Source organism: Rhinolophus ferrumequinum, chromosome 18 (assembly GCF_004115265.2).
Source record: "Rhinolophus ferrumequinum isolate MPI-CBG mRhiFer1 chromosome 18, mRhiFer1_v1.p, whole genome shotgun sequence".
Taxonomy (NCBI): Eukaryota; Metazoa; Chordata; class Mammalia; order Chiroptera; family Rhinolophidae; genus Rhinolophus; species Rhinolophus ferrumequinum.
Window position 1 is genome coordinate 47,377,719 of NC_046301.1, and position 23,356 is coordinate 47,401,074.

The 23,356-nt window shown below is 37.2% G+C and overlaps 2 protein-coding genes across 4 annotated transcripts in view; one reads left to right on the forward strand and one right to left on the reverse strand.

The window, feature by feature from the left end:
* LOC117037929 (adhesion G protein-coupled receptor E2-like) overlaps nucleotides 1-19,796 on the forward strand; it is a 42,854-nt gene extending 23,058 nt beyond the window's left edge. For 2 of the 3 annotated variants that reach the window (XM_033134465.1, XM_033134466.1), the window contains 10 exons: nucleotides 1,923-2,030; nucleotides 2,222-2,445; nucleotides 2,654-2,833; nucleotides 6,795-6,992; nucleotides 7,248-7,483; nucleotides 13,151-13,217; nucleotides 13,619-13,710; nucleotides 14,670-14,838; nucleotides 14,923-15,033; nucleotides 18,182-19,796. In XM_033134465.1, coding sequence (XP_032990356.1) covers nucleotides 1,923-2,030; nucleotides 2,222-2,445; nucleotides 2,654-2,833; nucleotides 6,795-6,992; nucleotides 7,248-7,483; nucleotides 13,151-13,217; nucleotides 13,619-13,710; nucleotides 14,670-14,838; nucleotides 14,923-15,033; nucleotides 18,182-18,193 — 1,397 coding nt within the window. In that variant the 3' untranslated portion in view covers nucleotides 18,194-19,796. Of the gene's footprint in view, nucleotides 1-1,922; nucleotides 2,031-2,221; nucleotides 2,446-2,653; nucleotides 2,834-6,794; nucleotides 6,993-7,247; nucleotides 7,484-8,401; nucleotides 8,978-13,150; nucleotides 13,218-13,618; nucleotides 13,711-14,669; nucleotides 14,839-14,922; nucleotides 15,034-18,181 lie in introns of those variants that run through there. The other variant, XM_033134467.1, reaches the window with a different exon arrangement.
* The window catches only part of LOC117037930 (zinc finger protein 333), a 1,118,586-nt gene that overhangs the window by 974,112 nt on the left and 121,118 nt on the right, over nucleotides 1-23,356 (reverse strand). The window lies entirely within an intron of this gene.

Here is a 23,356-nt window from a genome sequence, read left to right on the forward strand (position 1 = left end):
TGGGTCTGCCCCAGGCTCCTGCTCCACCTGTTCACCATCTAATTCCTCCATCTTCCTAGAGACTGCCCCATTGGTGCCAAGGGACCACACTCACATCTCAGAATTTTATTTAAAATAAAATATTACTCATATAATAAAATAAAGTCCTGCAAAACTAAGTCCTTTATTTGTTTCAAGCACAAAGCTTAAAAATTTTGAAATGATAAGCAAAAATAAATATATACAAATATCAATAAGTACATCATTTAATATATCGTTTATACAACTATAACATAAAATACCAGCAATTCAAAAATAAACACTGCTTGCAAATGAATAAAACGCAATTAATCTTGAAACATTGAAAATTCCATATTATTATTTAATCCATTTTAAGTACAATCTTAAATAACATTATATCAATGGTTTCATTGTAACACGTTTATTTTTGTGCAATTTTCTCAGCTCTTTCAACACCTATACTGCCCAGGGAGATGATGAAGAGAGAATTAAAAACTGGCTGCAAATATCTTCCTCTGACTCCTTTATACTCAAATAATCTGGTCATTGCAATTATTTTATTAATGGTTCTATTTTTACTTCAAAGAAAGCATTTCCAGACTTTTTTTTTAACTTTACTATATGTAGATGGCAATTACCAGGCATACTCACCTTGATCAGGTGTTTTTCAACAGCATTATTGGGATATAATTTACATACCATATACTCCCACTTTAAAGTGTTTAATTAATGGTTTTTAGCATATTCACAAAGTTGTGCAACTATCACCACTAAGTAATTATAGAACATTTTTATCATCCCAAGAAGAACCCCATACCCATTAGCAGTCACTCCCATTCCCGGCAACTACTAATCTGCTTTCTTCCTCTACAGATTTACTTACCCTGGTCACTTCATACAAATGGAATTATATAATATATGGTTTTATGTCATTGGCTGCTCTCACTCGGCATGTTTTTGAGTTTCATCATGTTGTAGCATGCATCAGTACTTCATTTCTTTCTATGGTCAAATAGTATGCCATTATATGGTTATACACATTTTATTTATCTAGTTATCATTTGACGAGCCCTTGGGTTTTTTCTGCTCTTTGGCTCTTACAAATTAATATTCATGTACAAGTATTTGTGTAGATATATACTTTTACTTCTTTTGGGTAGATAGCTAGGAGTGGAATTGATGGGACATATAGTAACTCTATGTTGAACATTTTTAAGAATGCTAAACTGTTTTTCCACAGTGGCTGCACCATTTACATTCCCACCACCAGTGTATAAGGGTTCCAATTTCTTCATATTGTTGCCAACATTTGTTGTTCTTTGAGTTTTTTATTATAGCCATCCTAGTAGGTGTGAAGTGGTATTTCATTGTGGTTTTAATTTTCATTTACCTAGTAGCTAAAGATGTTAAATATCTTTTCATGGGTTTATTGGAACTTTCTATATCCTCTTTGGAGAAATGTCTATTCAAATCTTTTACCCATTTTTAAACTGGGTTATTTGTCTTATTGTTGAGTTTTAAGAACTCTTTGTATATTCTGGATACTAGACCCTTGTCAGACTTTGAATTGCAAATACCTACATCAGATTTAACAGTTGTATACATTTAAAATTTTTAAATCTTTGAGCTATAGTTAGAATTGTCACTGCAACAGAAGCCTTGCCTTGTCCATGAGCATTTTCTTCCTTTTTCTTGAGATTATGCAGTTTTAGTAGAATATTTTTTAAATAAGTGCAACATTTGGAGACTCTTTGGTTTTCAGTATTTAAAAATGCTCAAGTAACCATATCAAACCAGCCACATTACTCTTATTTTAGTACTTAAAATTTATGTGATTTACCAGCATACTGAAAAATATAATCCCGGTATTGCAAGCAATAACCTGATTTCTCTCATCCCTCATGCCATTGCCACCACTACAGAACTGTCTCTGAATGTGCAGGAGCGAGGAGTTGGAGACGTCACCTTGGGCCAGAGCCAGGCAAAGATGCTGTTCAACTGGGACGCGGTGCAGGAATCTGGTGAGGCAGGTAATGACTGAGAGAGGGAGGGGAAGGCCACTGAGAACTTGCCATGAGACAAGACAGCCAGGATGTGACACACAGAGAATTAAAGATTAAAATAAAGTGTAAGGTGGGTAGCGCCATTAGGGAGAGTCCATGTGAGGAGGAAAGAGCCCTGATGATGACCCTGAGATGTCACCCTTGGCCTCGTCCTGCAGGCCCTTCTGTCGTGGGCCTTGTCTCCATGCCAGGGATGAGCAAGTTGCTGGCTGAGGCCCCACTGGTCCTGGAGCCTGCGAAGCAGGCAGTTCTGCAGGAGACACACGAGGGCTTATGGCAGGGAGTCTCCTCCGTCCTGCTCTCAGATGTCAACTCCGCCTTTCTGAGCAACAAGGACACCCAGAACCTCAGCTCCGCAGTCACTTTCAACTTCTCTCACCATGTGAGTGCTGGTGGGATGGGGCTGTGGGTGTGGAAGGAGTCTGAGTTCTGGACACGGCCTTGCTGCTTGTCTCAGCCTTGGGGTTTGGGGGCTCCCCCCAGGTGCATTGTCTCTCCAGGAAAGTCAGCCCTTCCTGAGTCATCTTTGACTCAGCATCCCTGAGCGGCAGAACCACTAATCAGCTCACACCTGTGCCCTGTTCCTACAGCCGGTGATCCCTGGTCCAAGGGAGGAGATACTCTGTGTCTTCTGGGAACATGGTCAGGATGGATGTGGTCACTGGGCCACCAAAGGCTGCTGGATGGTGGGCACCAGAAACACCAGCACCACCTGTCAATGCACCCACCTCAGCAGCTTTGCCATCCTCATGGCCCAGTACGATGTGCAGGTGAGAGCTCTGAGAGGAGCTATGAGATAGGAATGCTTGGAACTGCCGGGACTAGAAAGAGATGTGATAAGAGAGGTCAGAGGGGAGCCAGTGAAAGCAGCCGCATCAAGGGCCAAACTGTCCTTTCCTGGCCAGGCAATGTGGTTTCTTCTTTTGTGGGTTCACCAGGAATTGGGATTCACCCAGGTTACCTCAGGTAATGGGTATATAAGATATAAGAATGAGAACTCAACTAAATGACCAAGCTTTAAGGAAATCCAGAAAAATTCAGTAATTCAACTCTCCCCCCCTCAAAAAATGTGTTTCTTCATGACACTTTGTTATAGAATAGAGTGCGTTGTGCATTTCCTAATTTATATTTTTGAAGAGATAAAAATATTTACGTGGTTTAAAACTCAAAAGGAACAGAAGGGGTAACATTGAAAAGGCTCTTTCCCACCCATATTGCTCAGTGATCAGGGCCCTTCTTAGAAGAAATATCAGTTTCTTCTGAATCCTTTTAGAGGTATTTTATGTATGAAGAAGCACATACACATAATACACAATTTTGTTTTCACTCAAGCCATTGCATGCCATATTCACTCTCATGCATTTTTTTCACTTAAAATATTTGAGATGTTCTATATCAGCATATAAAGAACGTTCTCGTTCATTTTTACATCTATATGGCTTTCCATTTATGGCTGTTCTATAGTCTAACAAGTTCTAATGATAAACATTTTCTTTTCAGTATTTTGCTTCTACGATATTTCAATAACATTGATGGGTCAAATTTGTAGTTATAATTTTGATAGATATTGCCACATTTCAACACATTTATGTAGCTACTCAGTGGATTCCTTTAAATTTTAAAGTTTGGCAACAGTACCATCATTCTTGGCTATTCATCCCAACCATCTGTGCTAGGTGTTTAAGTGTATAAATTCAACTTTTATTTTCTTTTGGAAAATAATGTCTTAAAATCTATTTTTCAGTATTTACTCTCTTCATTAATTCGGTTTTCTTCATTGAATACTCCAATTATGCATATTGTGGCTCTCTTTTGCCTAACTCCCATATTTCTTTTTCCTCTGATTTTTTTTTTCATTTCAGGTATACAAAACAATGTAATAGACATTCACACCCCTCACAAAGTCATAACCCGCTCTCCCTCAATCTACTACCCCTCTGACATTGCACGTATCTATTACAATTTTATTGACTCTTTTCCCTGTGCTATACTCCACTCGGTACACATACACGACTAGATTAAGAAACTGTGGTATATTTATACAATGGAGTATTCCTCTGATTCTTTTTCACCCCTTTTTTAATGTTAATTTTGCTCACTGTTTTCTATTTTCATTCTCTATGTCCTTTAAGCTGTGTTTCCATCAGGATCTATTCTTAATATAACATTCTTAATTTTTGCCTTTATTACTATAGGGTTTTTTCCCTGCCCTTTATTTACTGAGTTTTTCTAATACAAAATTTCATTAAGACCTCTCTTCTCTGAGATCTTTCACCTCTGCTTTTATTTCTTGCTTATAAAGGCAAGCGCTTCCTTACATATTCATATTCATGGTAAATAACATCATAACTTTCATTTACTCCATGGTAATAGTTATTTGGCAAATCTCCCTTCCTTACAATTTTTTTCTCTTTTTCTTTTTGTAATATTTTCTATAAATATTGTGTTTGTTCTTCTGATTACTTATCTTTAAAGCAAATAGTTCCTGGAGGAGTTATTTCCAAGATATTTCTGTGAAAACATGGTTATGGCTGTATTACAAACTATCACAGAGATTTTATGTGAGTTTTAAAAATTTATCCAAGCTAAATGAAATGTCAGTGGTGAGGCTTTTTGAGCAAAATCTGTATTTTCCTCCACAGGCAGAGTCAAATTTCTTCTGCAAATATGGTTTATTTGTGCAATTATACACTTTGCTTCAACTCCTCTGAATCTTTAAACCAACTGGTGTAAGGAAACTCCTGCCTTCATCATTTCCTCTATTATAATCATGAAACAGATTATTCAGGTTTCCTCCCATGTGCACCTCTAGTCAATCTTCTCTAATTTTAGCACGTCTTCCAATTATTCTCTAGCTCCACAGAAAATTGAAATGGTGTTTTTATTTCTGGCATTTGGATTGTTTCCAAGAAGCGGGCTCTGTGTGTGTGTGTGTGTGTGTGTGTGTGTGTGTGTGTACATGCATGCACACAAATTTTGGGCCACCATCTTCAATACCAAAATAATTGATATTTGCTTTCAGCCAAAGGTTTCCTTTAAAACTTGAAAAATACTAAAATTAGGAATGAGGAAAGATGGGAGGGGAAGAGGAGAGACAGATAAACGCATGTGCTTTTGTGGTCCACCTTATTTTTCCCACCCCACGAATATTATTCTTTCTCACCTTTGCTAATACAAATACTCATGAAGGTGACCTCAGGTAATTGAGTTTGGTAGGAAGGGGCTAAAATGGAGCATCACTTCTAGGAAAGCAACATGTAAACTGAATAAGCTTAGTGATGCACAAATTTCAGGAACAAAATACAACTTTCATGGGTTCAGAGGCTTAGTATCTTGAAGAAGTTCTGACAATTAACCTCACGAACTAGTTGCATGCTGTTGCTAACCTTATTTTGATGTCAGAGAGATTATTCATATGAATTTGTACCAACCGGACAAACAGTTAACCAAGTTTACTATTTGGAAGTGCTGAAAAGGCTGCGTGAAAGTAGGACGACCTGAACTTTTCACCAACAATCCATGGCTCTTGCATCACGACAATGCACCAGCTCACACGGCACTGTCTATGAGGGACTTTTTAGCTAGAAAACAAATAACTGTATTGGAACACCCTCCATACTCACCTGATCTGGCTCCTAGTGATTTCTTTCTTTACCCAAAGATAAGGGGAATATTGAAAGGAAGACATTTTGATGACATTCAGGACATTAAGGGTAATACGACAGCTTTGATGGCCATTCCAGGAAAAGAGTTCCAAAATTGCTTGGAAGGGGGGACTAGGTGCATAGCTTCCCAAGGGGAGTACTTCGAAGGTGACCGTAGTGATATTCAGCAATGAGGTACGTAGAACTTTTTCTAGGATGAGTTCGCGGACTTAATTGTTTTACATGGGTACCACTGAATAGAATAAACAGCTCTATCTCCCTTCTAGACATCAGACCCTCAAGTAATTAATTTTTTAATTGACTTTATTGGGGTACAATATATTCGCAGTAAAAATCAGATTATAATTATACAGTTCATGAGTTTTGACAATAATAAGCCCCCTGTAACTACAACCCCAATTGAGATATAGACCCTTTCCATAACCCCAGAAAGTCCCTCATTCCAATCTCAGTCAATCTTTCGTCCACACCCCCAGGAAAGTATGGATCTGATTTTTATCACCATAGTTTAATTTTGACTGTTCTAGAATCATTCAGTAGTATAGAATCATTCTCTTTCGTGTCTGGCTTCTTTTGTTCAACATAATGTCTATGGGATTCTCCCATGTTACTATATTGTGTGTAATAACTATAGTTCATTCCTTTTTAATGTTCTAGAGCATTGCATGTATGACTACACCACAATTTATCTGTTCTCCAGCTAAAGGACATTTGCATTGCTTCCCACCAGGCTATTATGAATAAAGCTATTACGAACATTCTTAAACTTTCTGTTTGTGAACATTTGTTTGCATTTCTCTTGTATAAACACTCAGAAATGTAATTGTCAAGTCATATAGTCAGTATATGTTTAACGTTATAAGAAACTACCAAACTCCATTCCAGTATAGATGTTTCCTTTTACAATCTCACTTAGCAGTGTATGAGAGTTCCAAGTGCTCCATCTTGCCTACACTTGGCACTATTGTTGTTTTTGCTTTGCTATTCTAGTCTGTGTACTTTGAAAAGCACAATTTTACCCCAGAGCAGGAAAGTGTGACTGTGCTCTCTCTTGGCTGGGTCCCAGGAGGAGGATCCCGCCCTGGCTGTGATCACCTACGTGGGGCTGAGCCTGTCTCTGCTGTGCCTCCTCCTGGCGGCCCTCACCTTCCTGCTGTGCAAAGCCATCCAGAACACCAGCACCTCGCTCCACCTGCAGCTCTCGCTCTGCCTCTTCCTGGCCCACCTGCTCTTCCTCACGGCCATCGACAGAACTGAGCCCAAGGTACTGACACTGTCCCAAAGGACCCTCTGCCCTGCCCAGGGGATACTGCATCGACACCTTCATAAAATGGCCTTGGGTTGCGGGAAGGTTAGCGCGATGAGTCGCCACTTTCACACCGAGTGAGGCAACGAGCAGACAAACCCTCTTGTAACAACTCCTTCATACACATCCGAGTTCTCCCCAATGGCAAGGTGCAGGAGAGGTCCTGGGACCACCCCCCCTGACGCCCCCTGGTGACTCTCACTCCTCCCCCAGGTGCTGTGCGCCATCATCGCGGGTGCCTTACACTACCTCTATCTGGCGTCCTTCACCTGGATGCTGCTGGACGGCCTGCACCTCTTCCTCACTGCACGCAACCTAACGGTGGTCAACTACTCCAGTGTGAGCAGGTTCATGAAGAAGTTCATGTTCCCTGTGGGCTACGGATTCCCGGCTATGATCGTGGCCATTTCCGCAGCGTCCGGGCCTCACCTTTATGGGACACCCACCCGGTAAGTGCGAATTCCCACTGTCCTTGTTTTCTCCACATGACCAGGGCCAGCAGGGAACCAACGCAGCACTTTAATTTCACGAGAATATGATGAACAAAGAAACACTTAGTAATCACTCCAAAGACGTCTTCCTATCTTAAAATATTCAAGATAATTGAATATTATCTTCAATATTCATGAAGATAATGAATATTATCTTCATTCAAGTAACTGTTTTTAAGTCCTAGAGATTTAAGTGTTTTAAATATTAATTATATAGAATATTTAATGATTATATATTTACATAGTGTTGAGTATAATATTAACAATACACTAATATAATATTAATGATTGCCAATGATTATAAATTAATATATAGTTAAAATAATTGAGGTGATTTTTTTGAACTTTTAGATTCAATTACTTTATATATTAATTATATATTATATTAATGACTATTTATTGGTATAACATTAATTGCATCTTGTATATTAGTAAATGTATATTAAATATTTATTGCATTAATTAAGAAAACTTCTTTGGTTTTTATTTATTTATTTACGATAGTTCTTATACAATATTGTATTAGTTATATTCGTTTCAGGTGTACAGTATAGTGATTAGACATTTTAATATTTTACAATGTGCTCACCCCACTAATTCTAGTAATCATCTGTTACTGTGAAAATTTACCACAACATTACTGACTACATTCCCCTTAATTTTTTCACTCATCCCCCCGCTGAAGAGACAGTTTTAAATGTTCTAGAAAGCAAAATTGAAATGAGAGGATGGCACTGGTTTGTGTAACCTACTTCTCCTAATTCTAAAAGCAGTGGAGGATGATTTAGATGGTGAAATAATTATTATTACCCAAACTAGGATTTATAAATCACTTCTGATATGCAGTCACTGTTTCAAATATTTTTCATTTATCAGCTCAAATCATCCTCCGAACAACCCTCTGAAGTAGAAGCTAGTATTGTATGAGTTTTACGGATGAGGCAACTGAGGCAAAGAAATTACTAACATGGCCAAGATCACACAGCTGGTTGGTGGCAGATCTGGGATCAAATGCACACTGTCTGGTGTACACATTATTTTCCTATGCTGATAAAATTGATTTTCAGCTGCATTGGATGAGCCCTGGCCACCTGGCCTTCCTAGGTTGCTTAACATATAAGTCAGTAAACTTTATCTGTAAAGGGCCAAAGACTAAATTTTTTCAGCTTTGTGGTCTCTGTTGCAACTACTCACGTCTGTTCTTGTAGCACAAAAGCAGCCACAGACAATATGGAAGGGAATGAGTGTGATCGTGTTCTAGTTAAACACAATTACAGAAGCATGTGGCAGCCCAACTTAGCCCTCAGCCTGCGGTTTACCCACATTATCTTAGTAGCTTTCTCTTTGAATCTTCTGGTGGATCCGTCTAACTCTTTCCATGGTCTCAAACCTCCCACCTCACTGACAAGTTCCTCACTTGGGAGCAAGTTCCAATTCTGTCATTTCTATCAATGTGGCCTTGACTTACTAACTCTGTTTCCTTAAGCATCAGATTCCTGACACGTGATCAACTGAGTCTCTATGTTGTTATGAGGAATAAATTATGTAATGCAAATGAACCCTGACTTAGTACTCTTTGAGTTACTGTTACGTTTTTCTACTTCTTCTTTCGTGTCTCAATTTTTTTCACCTTCTTTACAGCTACTTATCCTTCATATGTGAGCATAAACATAATCAGTTCCCTCAGGGAACCCTTCCCAACTATCCGAATCTCCTATACCCCAGACTAGGTTATGGATCCAGTTTCATGTTCTCATAGCTCTTCATACTTGATCATAAAACTCATCATCTTGATTGTTCTTGTCTAATTGTTGACTTTCCCACATCCCTGAGCCAAGCACAGATCCTCATATAGAGAGGACATATTTGTCCACTAAACCATAAATTAATTTACTGAATCTTTTTTAATTAAAAAATTGATGCTTATTTCTGTGGGCCAAGACTTAAAATAGATTTTTTAAGAGAATTAAAAATTTTAAAAACCAATTTATTGGGCGGCCGGTTGGCTCAGTGGTTGGAGCGCAGTGCTCATAACACCAAGGTCACCGGTTCAATTCCCACATGGGCCAGTGAGCTGCAACCCTATAACTGGATTGAAAACGATGACTTGACATGAAGCTGTTAGGTCCTGGGAAAACACTGTTCTACAACATTGCCCAATTAAAAAACAACAACAACAATTTATTAAGTTGAGACTGACATGTAAAAAGCTGTACATAACCCCAGGCTAGATTTAATAAGGAAAAAAAAGAGAAAAGACACAAATTTTTAAAAATTTTTAAAAATTCAGAAATGAAAGAAAAGTTACAACAGATACCAAAGAAATACAAAGAATCAAACAATACTATGAAAGACTACATGCCACCAAATTCAATAATAACCTAGAAGAAATGGACAGGTTCTTAGAAATATATAACCTTTCCAGAATGAATCATGAAGAACTGGAGAATCTAAACAGACGAATCAACAGCAAAGAAATTGAAACAATCATCAAAAACTTCCCAAAAAGCAAAAGTCTGGGACCACATGGCTTCACTAGTGAATTACACCAAACATGAAAAGATGATTTAATACTGAAATAATGATTTAATGATTTAATGATTCAAAGATTATTCAAACTCCTCCAAAATATGGGAAAATAGGCAAAATTTCCTAACTCATTTTATGAGGCCAACATAACCTGGATACCAAAAGTTGGTAAAGCTAACATACACACACTCACACACACGCACACACACACACACACACACACACACAAAATACTATAGGCCAATATCTCTGATTAATACAGATGGAAAAATTCTAAACAAAATACTAGCAAATCGAATGCAACAATACATTAACAAGCTTATACATCATGGTAAAGTGGGGTTCATTTCAGGGGTGCAAGGATGGTTCAACATATGCAAATAGATCAATGTGATATACCACATAAATCAAATAAAGGATAAATATGATATGATCATATTAATAGATGCAGAAAAAACATTTGACAAGATACAACATCCATTTATGATTAAAATATTTAATAAAATGGGTATAGAAGGAAAGTACCTCAACATAATAAAGACCATATACAACAAACCCTCAACTAATGGTGAAAAACTGAAAGCTTTTCCTCTAAGATCAGGAATAAGAAAAGAATGCCTCCTCTCACCACTGTTATTCACCACAGTATTGGAAGTCCTAGCCAGAGCAATCAGACAACAGAAAGAAATAAAAGGCATCCAAATTGGGAATGAAGAAGCCAAATTGTCACTTTTTGCAGACAACATGATTCTTTATGTAGAAAACCCTAAAATCCACCAAAATACTATTAGAAACAATAAACAAATACAATAAAGTTGCAAATAAGTTGCAATAAAAATACAAAATCAATGTACAAAAATGCATTGCATTCCCATATACTAACAATGAAATTTCAGAAAAAGTAATGAAAAAACAATTCCTTTTGCAACTGCAACTAAAAGAATAAAATACCTAAGAATAGCTTAACAAAGAACATGAAGGACCTATACACTGAAAATTATAAGACATTATTAGAAGAAACTGAAGAAAACACAAAGAAAAAGAAAGATATTCCATGTTCATGGATTGGGAGAATCAACATAGTTAAAATGGCCATATTATCCCAAGCAATACACAGATTTATGCAATCCCCATCAAAATCCCAATGACATTTTTAAAAGAAATAGAATCCAAAAAATCAGCAGATTTGTATAGAATCACAAAAGACTCGAATATCCAAAGCAATCCTGAGAACAAAAGAACAAAGACAAGATATCACACTCTGACTAGAAAGTGACAATAATCAAGAGCATGGTATTGGCAGAAAAACAGACACACAGACCAATGAAACAGAATTGAGAACCCAGAAACAAACACACATCAATGGGCAGATAATTTTCAAGAAAGGAGCCAAAAACATACAATGGAGAAAAGAAAGCCTCTTCAATAAATGGTGCTGGGAAAATTGGAAAGCCTTGTGCAAAAGAATGAAACTAAACAGCTATCTGTCACGACATACAAAAATTAACTCAAAGTGGATCGAAGACCTAAACACAAGACCTGAAACAATAAACTACATAGAAGAAAGCATAACGTACTGAACATATGGGCCTTGGGTTTAAAGAGGATTTTATAAATTTGACCTCAAAGGCAAGGGAAGTAAGAGCAAAATTAAATGAATGGGACTATATCAAACTAAAAAGATTCTGCACAGCAAAAGAAACCAACAGCAAAATGAGACAACCAATGAAATGGAGAAGATATTTGCAAACAACTTCTCTGATAAGGGGCTAATATCCAAAATATATAAAGAACTCAACAACAACAAAATATCCAATTAAAAATTGGGCACGAAGACATACGAAAGACCAACAGATATATGAAACGATGCTCAACTTCACTAGCTATTAGAGAAATGCAAATCAAAACCACACTGAGATACCATCTCACACATGTTGCAATGACTATTATAACAAGACAGGGAAAAACAAGTGTTGATGAGGTTATAAAGAAAGAGGAACCTCATACACTGTTGGTGGGAATGTAAATTGGTATAGTCACTATGGAAAACAGTAAGGAAGTTCCTCAAAAAATTAAGAATAGAATTACCCTACGACCCAGCAATCCCTCTTCTGGGTATCAACCCAAAAAATCTGAAAACATTTATCTATAAAGATATATGTACTCCTATGTTCATTGCAGCATTATTCACAGTGGCCAAGATATGGATACAACCAAAGTGTCCTTCAGTAGATGATTGGATAAAGAAGATGTGGTACATATATACAGTAGAATATTACTCAGCCACAGAAAAGATGAAATACTGCCATTTGCAATATAAAGATGATGTTTTATATAAATGTGGATGGATCTTGAGAATATCATGCCAAGCAGAATAAGTCAGAGAGCAAAAGTCAAGAACCATATGATTTCACTGATATGTGGGATATAAAACTGAAAGCAACAAATGAACAAGACAAACAAACAAAAACTCATAGACACTGACAACAGTTTAGTGATTATCAGCGACTAAGGGAGGTGGAAGGTGGTAGAAGAAGGTAAAGGAGGTCAAATATATGGTGACAAAAGGAGATTTGACTTGTGTCGTGAACACACAAAGCAATATAAAGATGATGTTTTATATAAATGTATACTTGAAACTCATATAATTTAGTAACCAATGTCACCCCGATAAATTTAAATTAAAAATTCAAGTCAGATGATATGGTAGAAAAATAAATATGTTGCTGTTTAAGGTGAAAATAAAGCTGTGCATATTTAATGTATAGAACCCGATGAGTTTGGGGATAAGTATACATCCATGGAACCGTTACCACCATCAAGGGCATACAAAAGTTTCAATTATGAAAGATAAATAAGTTTGCAAAAACGATACAGCATAGTGCTTATAACTAGCTATTATATTGTATACTTATAATTGACTAACAAAGTAGACCTCAGGTTAAATGTTCTTACCAAAAAAAAAGTAACTAATATTAATAATAAAGGAGGCAAGGGGAAACAATGGGAGGTGAGGGATATGTTTATTTATTGATTCTTTTTTCGACAAAGGCAAAGGCAAATACATTCTTCAATTTCTTTCCATCTCTCTCTTAGATGCTGGCTCCATACACACAAAGGATTTATATGGACCTTCCTTGGCCCTGTCTGCACCATCTTCTCTGTGAGTAATGGGTGACATCAGAGCATCCTTCCTGCCCAGCTCGGGGTCAGTCAAAGAGCAGGTGTATCAGGAGGGTTACAGGCAGGGAGAGCAATCATTCCAGTCTGCCAAGGACTGAGGAGGCTCCCAGGGGGGACAATTTACTTTTAAATGAGGACTGAAGAGGTTTCCTGAGATGTTGGACTTTCAGTGTTAAACTTGGTAATTCCCATGCAAACTGGGATGAATTGGTCACCCAGTTACAGGATAGGAATGTGCCTCGGTTACTGGATGTTTGGTCTGTTTTCCTATGACTGCTATGAAATACAAAACTTCTCACCTGCTCGGTTAGGTGCTGGATGAGCTAGGACGAAGGTTTAAGATGTGGAATGTACTCAATAAGCCTTGTGGGGTTTCTGCAGATTAATTTGGCTTTCTTTATGATGACCCTCTGGATTCTGAAAAACAAGCTCTCCTCACTCAACAGCGATGTGTCCACCCTCCAGAATACGAGGTGAGATGGATCCGAGGGGCACAGCACCCCATACAAAGCAAGGTCCAGGAGCAAGGCCACATGGTTCCAAGCTCCCGATGTCCTTTCACAGGGATTCTGAAGGGGCTGGAGGAGAGAGGTGCAGCCACCCTCCCTGGAAACCAGCTCAGATACTGTGGTTGGCTGCTGACACCCATTTTGTTCCTGCATAACCCCAGCATGAAACCACCTCAGCTTCAGGAAGCATTGACTTTGTCCTGATAAAGAGAAATTACTTCCATGGCCCCAAGAAGAAGATCTTAAAAACATTTTCATCTTTGTAACATGTTAGGAAATCACACCAGTGTTCCCAGAACCCAGCGCGCTCATTCACGCTCACACCCTCATCGACGTTCTTCCCTCTGCCCTCTCCACTCCTCCACCTGGTGGAATCAGATACCTTATCCAGGTATCACATCTCCTACTACACTAGGGACATCCTTTGCTTCCCTCAGCTTTTCACAGAATGAATGGCCTCTGTTTTGGGCAAAGCATGCCCTGGGTCAGTTCATAGAGAGTGAGAAGTTGGGGACCCAGGCAGAGGTACCTCACAAATGTTATAAGTGACCATTTGCTTTAGTCTCTCCACTGGGCTGTGAGGTCTATGAAAACAGAAATCTTGTCTTTGTTATTTTTAATGCCCAGGACCCAGCACAGTCAGGTATACAGATTGTCCTCAGAAATGTCAGTTGAATGAAATTAGGGACATTCACGAAACATCATGATAGTTTTGAAACCCATATTGTGGAGTGTCACTACCATCCTCAGTCCAAGTCAAAATGCCATCGTGGACCCAATCAGCCTTCTGTTGAGGGAATCATTGAGAGTAAAGACCAAAGTTGATCACTACTCAGTCAGAGGAATCCATCAAGAGGAGATGGAAATGGCTTTGATTCTGTTGTTCTCTGTCTGCCATGGGCCTCCCTTCTCCTCCTGCCCAGGATGCTGACATTTAAAGCGACAGCTCAGCTCTTCATCTTGGGCTGCACCTGGTGTCTGGGCATCCTGCAGGTGGGCCCAGCTGCCCGCGCCATGGCCTACCTCTTCACCATCATCAACAGCCTGCAGGGCGTCTTCATCTTCCTGGTGTACTGTGTCCTCAGCCAGCAGGTACCACTGTCCGACTCCCACTCAGGACTCTTTCCCTCCTCACTCCTCTCTGTGAGCTGACTCAGAGCGTGTTTGCCTCTGCAGGTCCGGGAGCAATACAGGAAATGGTTGAAAGCGGTCAAGAAAACCAAAGCGGAGTCTGAGAAGTACACCCTTTCCAGCAGGGCCACATCTGATGACTCCCACCCTAGCATGGTAAGATCACGCATAGCTCCCAGAGCATTGCACTCACTGATCCACTCAGTAGCTCATGCCGATCACACCGGACAACCTGGGTATATTGTTGGTGATGCCCACTGGATTGACTTCTGGACTAAATCTGGGCGTTTCCCTGTCATGAAAGGAGGTCTTGCCTACTTTCATTCACTGTGTTTCTATGCTCACCTTGACCCTTGTGCATGACTATTTTCTCATTCCCCACACCATCTTTGTGCCACAGTGCATGTGGTTTTTAATTTTACTTGGTGAGAGGATACAGAGCACTTCCTCATAAGCAAGCCCAACAAGCAGGAACTAATGATCTGAAGCAGTGATGCTCAATCTTCTCAGAGTCACAGCACCATCCTTTATCCCAAGTCATCCCATGCTACCCCTCTATAGAAAGAACATAAATACATGGTATAGCCATAAAACTTAAGTGAAATAAGTTTTAAGTTTGACTTGACTTTCTTTAAAAGTCTGCAATCATTCCTGGTATTTTCCGCACATACACACATCAGAAAATCAGGAAGGGTAACTACAGAGGGCAGAGGCAGGATCCTGGCAGTGTGGATCATACCAAGCGTTTTTATGTTCAGGTTAACAAAGCTTTTTCATATATTTTGTTCACAAGTTCTTCACATCAGCACTCGGAGGGAAGTATTTTGAAGTCCCCTGTGGTCATAAAGAAAGTGAGACTCACGGGGTTTACGTGAATCATGCAATGACTTCAAACTGTTCAACATTCCCCCAGCTTCACTGTGCTCAGCACCCTGCCTGGCAAGCCTTCTGCATGTGTCTCATCCACTTGCTTGTTTACCCTCTACAGCTACTACTTCCCAAACCCTCTACTCCTTAAAGGTCTCATCTTTCTAACGTTTCCTTTTCCCAGCGGATATTCCTACCAACTTCTTCACAGAGAAAAGACAGGTCAGCAGGATGAAATGAGGTCAACTTTGTGCTCTCAAAACACCGGGCATTTGGTATCTGCTTCCTTCTCACCTCATTCCATCTTGTTATCACAGACAAAATGTGCTTCCTACTTTTTAAGACTAATCCTTCTACCTATACTTTGGTTCTAAGCCCTCCTGACTTCTCAACAAATTTATATCATTGCTCTTGCAATCTCTCTCTAGTATATTCAGACTCCTGTTTTCGACAGCATCTTTTCTACTTTAAGTGCAAATGCTAAGTCTCTCTTACTAAAAATTATTAATCTTAAAAATGTTATTCCTCCCTGTCTTTCTCTACATACTCAAAACTGTATTTTATCCTCATTATTCCACCAAGAGACCTCTCTCTTAAGCTTCCAATGACCTCCACTGACAAATATCTTCGGTCGTCTGAGCAGGATTGGATGCTGTGTTTACTTCCTCCATTTTGAAATACTCCACTGTTTCCTTGGTGCCTATGTGTCAACACCCCCTGGAATTCTTGCTATCTCTCTAGCTGAGCTTCCTTCATCTCCTTTATATTTCAACTATTGTACCTGTCTTGATTCTGGAAACATTACTATTCTCATTTATACCTTCCTCATAGACAACCTTGTCTACATAGATTGAATGGGCCATGCAAAAGGAAATGATGGCCAAATAGATTTCTCTACCCTTGAATTATCTATGAACCCCACACCATTATTTCCAATTGCCTACTTGACCCTTCTCCTGCGACATGTTCATAACAGAATTTATCATTTTTCCACCATCTTAATCCTCTTGAGTGTTTCTCACCTCTTTGAGTGGCATCTCCATCTATCTCCTTGAACCTGAAACATCAGTGACCTTATCCTGTTCCTATCTTGTTCCACCTCAAATCAATCCATTGCTAAATCATGCCACAATTATTTTTCAGTAGCTCACAAATATATCTTATTGACATCATCTGTATCACCTTTTCACTAATTTCAGCTGACTTCTTTCCTTGGCTGGATTGCAACATCCTCCTAACGGGTCTCCCCCACTTACTCTTCTCTCCCCCTCCAATAGTTTTCCACATAAAATTCAGAGTTATATTTTCAAAACAAAAATTTGCCATGTACCACTTGCATAAAAATCCTCCAAATGCCTTCCCATTGCCTCTAGGAGCAAGACCAAAATATATGAGGGTTCCAAGTTCCCCCACATCCCTTCAAAACTTGTTATTGTTCGTCTCTCTTATACCTTAGGGTGTATGAAGTAGTTTTTCTTTATGGTTTTGATTTGTGTTTCCCTAATATTTAATGATGTTGGGCATCTTTTCATGTGGTTATTATCCATTTGCATATCTTCTGTGGGGAAATATCTAGTCAAATCCTTTATTTTTGAGTAATTTTTCTTTCATCGATAAGTAGTGAAAATGCTTTATATGTCTGAATACAAGTCCCTTATCAGATATATGATTTGCAATTGTTTTCTCCCATTCCATGGTTTGACTTTTACTCTCTTGATAGTGTCCATTGATGTACAAAAGTTATTTATCTAATATTTTTTTGTCCACTTGTTCTTTGGGTATCATATATAAAGAATTCCCTAACTGAAGGTCACAAAGATTTACAGATATGGTTTTTTTCAAGACTTTTATAGTTTTAATTATGTTTAGGTACATTATTTATTGGAATTACTTTTTTAAATGGTGTAAGGTTTGTTTAATATGATGTGAGATGCACATTCTTTTATATATAAATATCCAGTTGTCCTATCATCATTTATTGAAAAGATTTTTCCCCCAATGAATTATCTTGACCCTTGTCAAAATTAATTCACCATAAATATAATGGTATAAATCTGAACATTTGACTCTCTTCTGTTAATCTATATTGATTACTGTAGCTTTGTATCAAATTTGAAATTGGGGAATTGACTCTACAAATTTGTTCTTTTTTTTTTCAAGATTATTTCAGCTATTCTGTGCCCCTTGAAGAGCTATATAAATTTTAAGATGTGCTTGCCAATTTCTGAAAAAATATTTAACTGAGATATTGATAAGGATTGTGTTGAATGTGTAGATCCATGGCGGGGGGTGTATCGCCATCTTAACTATGTTAAGACTTCTGATTCACGAACATGAGTTGTTTTTCCATTGCTTTAGGTTCTTTGACTTCTTTACCAATGTCTTTACAGATCTTGCACTTTTTAACACCATATCATTTTTACACCTTCTTTCTCAGGAAGAATTATAAAGAACAGTTAAACCAGATGGTCTTGTATCCTGGAAAATCAGGAAAATTCGGAACTATCATTTTTAGGGCAAAGAGTATAAAAAATACTTCTTTGTGTTCGTTACAAGTAACTCTTCATGGCACCGTGTGGGAGAAAGTATACTTGACGTTCAGTTGCTGAAGAATTGGGGTTTTCTGCATGCTCAGCTCACTCTTGGCACAGTCAAAAAACTATGCCCAATTCCCCAGTTGCCTTGGGTTAAGCCCTTTGCTTCAACCTCTTTTTCTACAAACATGTTTCTCCAGTTGAAGGTATTTACTAAGGAAAACTCAAATGACTTTCTTAAAATAGCGTAAGAGAAGCATGTATATAGGGTAAACAACTAATCCCAATTGCCCAAGACTTCCCTGGTTTGAATACTGAAAGTCCTACATCCCAGGTGACAAGGACTGTTGGTCTCCCAACCTACATGCCTCACTTTCTTCACTCTTCACTTATAAAAACTTACTAATTTATTTACTCAAAAATTATGTTTTTATTATTCACCATGTGCTGCATTCAGCTCACAACAGATCTAATTCCTGATTTCACAGCGCTTACATGAAAAAAAAAAACCTAATTTCTTCAGTTAGAGTAAAATCAGAACTCTATGAATAGAACATTTACATCTTTATATTTTATAATGTGATCTGTGGAAAAAGGTGTATATTGCTGCTGCACCTTTTGTAGCATGTATTTGTACAAAATATATTATTTCATTTTCAGCATGTGATCTACAAAAGATCTAAATCCAGAGCAGTTACACTTAAAAGAAATTCCCTCTGGGGTCCCACTTACCAAATCTGAATCAATTTGAACATCAAGGAAAATTACTGTAAATGATTACAACACGTTAAATTTAAAAATCCATGTGTCCATAGGGATACCTAAAATATCAGCCAATAAATGTAGACGATGTGATATAGAATGAGAAAAATCATGATTTTTTTCAATAACCCATTTGTCCACTAAAACCATGGGGCATTCAACAAACCAAGTCATCTGGACTCTTCTAAAGTCATTATCATTTTTAAAATTGACTAGAGTCTGCTCTACATTAAAAGAGAAAAAAATGATATAAAATCATATTCAATGTCAATTTTGCCTGGACTCTGGTTCAGATATATAGCTATAAATGACATTTTGGAGGCCATTCAGATAATTTGAATATGTATTACACATTAAAAGTTATGAAATTTTTGTTAATTTTCTTGGGAATGATAATAGTATTGTGATTATATAGGGAATATTCTTTAAGTGCTTCAATATTTGTTGAAGAATTATTGAAGTTTCATGATGTCACTCAATAAATATCAAATGTTTCAGCACAAAAATGTATATGTGTGTATATAAATTGAGAAAGATTTTAATGTGGTAATATGTTGATAATCTAGATGGGGTATATATGAGTGTTTATTTTATCATTTTTCCAAATTCCCTCTAGTTTAAAAAGGGTAAAAAGATGTGTCAGAAAAAGTAAACAACTGTATTAATTAGTTATTAATTCATTAAAGTAATGCCATAATAAATTCCTAGATGTCCAACTCAAATGCTTTTACTCAGCACAAAATGTTTTATAAATAGACATTTTATGAAACTTTGAATTTACATGACTATGTTGTAATGGATTTAAATTAAAAATTAAATAAACTTATTTAAATATCAGAAGAAAATACAGGGGATCTTTATTTCTTCCTAGGAAATGAAAAATGCAAACAAGTATCTCTCCTAACCTAACAGTAAGAGAAATCCATAGTAACAACAAAATCATTAATTTTCTTAAACCCACAAGACAGCTGATGTAACAGTAACCTAAAATCTAAGGAAAAACAGGTTCATCCAAGGAGAGACCACCAGGAGCAGTGAATCACCTATAATAGAGAACAAAAGGAAGTAATCTGGATGCCATACAAATAGTGAAGAGGTCATTGCAGCATTATTTACAGTGGCCAAGACACGGAAACAATCAAAGTGTCCCTCAATAGATGATTGGATAAAGAAGTTGTGGTATATATACACAATGGAATACTATTCTGCCATAAGAAAAGATGAAATAGTGACATTTGCGACAACATGGATGGATCCTGAAATTATAATGCAAAGCGAAATAAGTCAAACAGAAAAAGTCGAGAATCATATGATTTCACTGATATGTAGTATATAAAACTGAAAACAGCAAAGGAACAAGACAAACAAATAAAGAAACAAAAACTCATAGACACAGACAATAGTTTAGTGGTTATCAGAGGGTAGGTGGTGAGGGGGGTGGTAGATGAGGGTATAAGGGATCAAATATATGGTGATGGAAGGAGAACTGACCCTGGGTGGTGAACACACAATGTGATATACAGATAATGTATTACAGAATTGCACACCTGAAACCAATGTAACTTTACTAACAATTGTCACCCCAATAAACTTTAAAAAAAAAACAGTGAAGAGGAATTCACATACATTTTTTAATGAATTGCTAAAGGCCATGTGGGAAATCATGAGAGTATAGAACTTCTGAGGGAATGGCAAGAATGTGGAGAGACCCTCTCTGAGGTGCAGTCACATAGGGAAGGTCTACAGCAAAAGGTGGAGAGGAAAAAAAAAAACCTCTGTTAAAACAGAGCGCCATAAGCACAAGATAACAAGACAACACCAGAATAAAGTGAAGGCCAGGGTGCAATGACTCTGACTAGACAGACTCAAGCTCCCTCAAAATTATCATAGCAGAAAAGGTGTGCTTATTGCCAGTAATGAATAATAGATACCTCAGTGTCTATCACGTGCACACATTGTTCCACATTCCATCAAAAAGTGTGAAACACAAGCAAAAGCAAGAAAGAACAACCCATGAAGAAATCAACACAACCAGACTTAAACTAACAGACACTGAATTTTAAATAACTATGATTAATATACTAAAGACTCTAGAGCAGTAGTTCTCACCTGGGTGACAATTTTGTCCCAGGGAACATTTGGCAGACAATTTCTGGAGACATTTTTGGTTTCACAGCTGAAGGGGTACCAAGTGATGTGTAGTGGGTGAAGGCAAGGGATTCTGCTCAACATTCTACAAAGCACAGGACAGCCCAAGCAAAGAATCATACAGCCCCCAAATGTCAAAAATGCTGAGCTTGAGAAACTCTGTTCTAAACTCCCTTACATTATGCAGATGCTAAAAACAGGTGTCTTCCTTTGCACTATTAGAAACCGGAAAATTTCTATAGCAACATATAAGATGTAAAAAGAAAGTAACTTTTTCTTTCTTTAAAAATTTTTTATTAAAATATAGCTAACATGGCCAAGACAAAATTTTTTATGTGGGATATAAAACTGAAAGCAATAAAGGAACAAGACAAACAAAGAAACAAAAACTCATAGACACAGACAATAGTTTAGTGGTTACCAGAGGGTAAGGGGAAAGGGGGAAGTAGATGAGGGTAAAGGCGATCAAACATATGGGATGGAAGGAGAACTGACTCTGGGTGGTGAACACACAATGTGATATATAGATGACGTATTACAGAATTTTACACTTGAAAGCTGTGTAATTTTACTAACCATTGTCACCCCAATAAATTTTAATTAAAAATATATGTATATAGCTAACATACAATATTGTATTAGTTTCAGGTGGATACCTTAGTTATTTAACATATGCCTAAAGAAGTGATCACTATGGTAAGTCTAGTAACCTTCTGACACCATACAATGTTATTATAATATTATTGACTACATTCCCTATGCTGTACATTACATCCCCATGACTTATTTATTTTATAACTGGAAATATGAACCTCTTATTCTCCTTCATATATTTTCCCTTTTAAAAATTTTTCAATTATAGTTGACACGATGATGTACACCTGAAACTAATATAAAACACTGAATGTCAATGATAATTTCATATATATATATATTCATGGGGTGTAAAGTAAAGCATAGGAAATATAGTCAATGGTATTGTAATAGCTGTGTACGATGTCAGATGGATGGTAGATTTGGTGGGATTATCACTTTGTGAGGGATCTAAATGTCTGATAATTATGTTATTTTGTACACCTGAAACTAATGATAAAAAAAGAGAGCGAAAGTAACTTTTAACAAAAAATTTCACATTCTCTTCTGGTACCCCCAGTGTTGAAAATCCTTTCCACTGGAAAAAGTGGACAATATTATGAACATATGGAAAATGTCAAAAGAAAATAAGAGGCTACAATTAAAATTTTATTAACCTCTATTATCCTTTTAATCACAATCCAAAGGCATAGGAAAAAAACTGACAAGATTTATTACTTAAAAGTCTCTAGATGACACAAAACTATTTTAAAAAGCCTGAAGACAAAATAAAATATTTGTAATGTTAATAAGAGATTAATATCTGCATTGTACAAAGAAATTTTTAAATTCAATAATAAGGCTAACAAAATATTAGAAAGAAAAAAATTATAGGTAATTAATAGCAAAAGAAAACCAAATTGCTAATAAATACACAGCAATCATAGAAATTAAAATTAACACAAGAAGCTAATATTGCAAACATTATATTGGAAAAATTTAAAAGGTTGGATAACATTCAATATTGATTATACCAGGGTGAAATTATATTCCCATCAGATATGAGCATAAATTGACATAGATATTATACTCAGCAATTTATTGCTCATTATGAAAAATTAAGATGCACATAACCCAGAGCCCAGTATTATCACTTCTTTTCAGCTACCTTAGGGAAACACTTTCATATTCATAGGAAGATATTTACAAGAAGGTTATTTTCATTACATTTGCAAGAGTAAAATATTAAAAAGTATGCAAGCTATAGAATGTACAACACCAAGAGTGAACCTTAATGTAAGCTACAAACGTTGAGTAATTAGGATGTGTCGGTGTGGGTTCATCAGTTGTAACACATGCCCCACTCAGGTGAGCAACGTTGAAAATAGGAGAGGATATATATGTGGAGGGCCAAAGGGTACAATGGTACAATCTCTGTATCTTCCTCAATTTTACTGTGAATGATAACTGCTCTAAAATAATAAAGTCTTTTTTCTCTATAAAAAGATCAATTTGGCTGAGGCCCAAACGTCTTGTAGCTTCCCACTTGCTCCCCTCTCTTCTAACATGTTCCTAGAAACTACTTCACTAACATG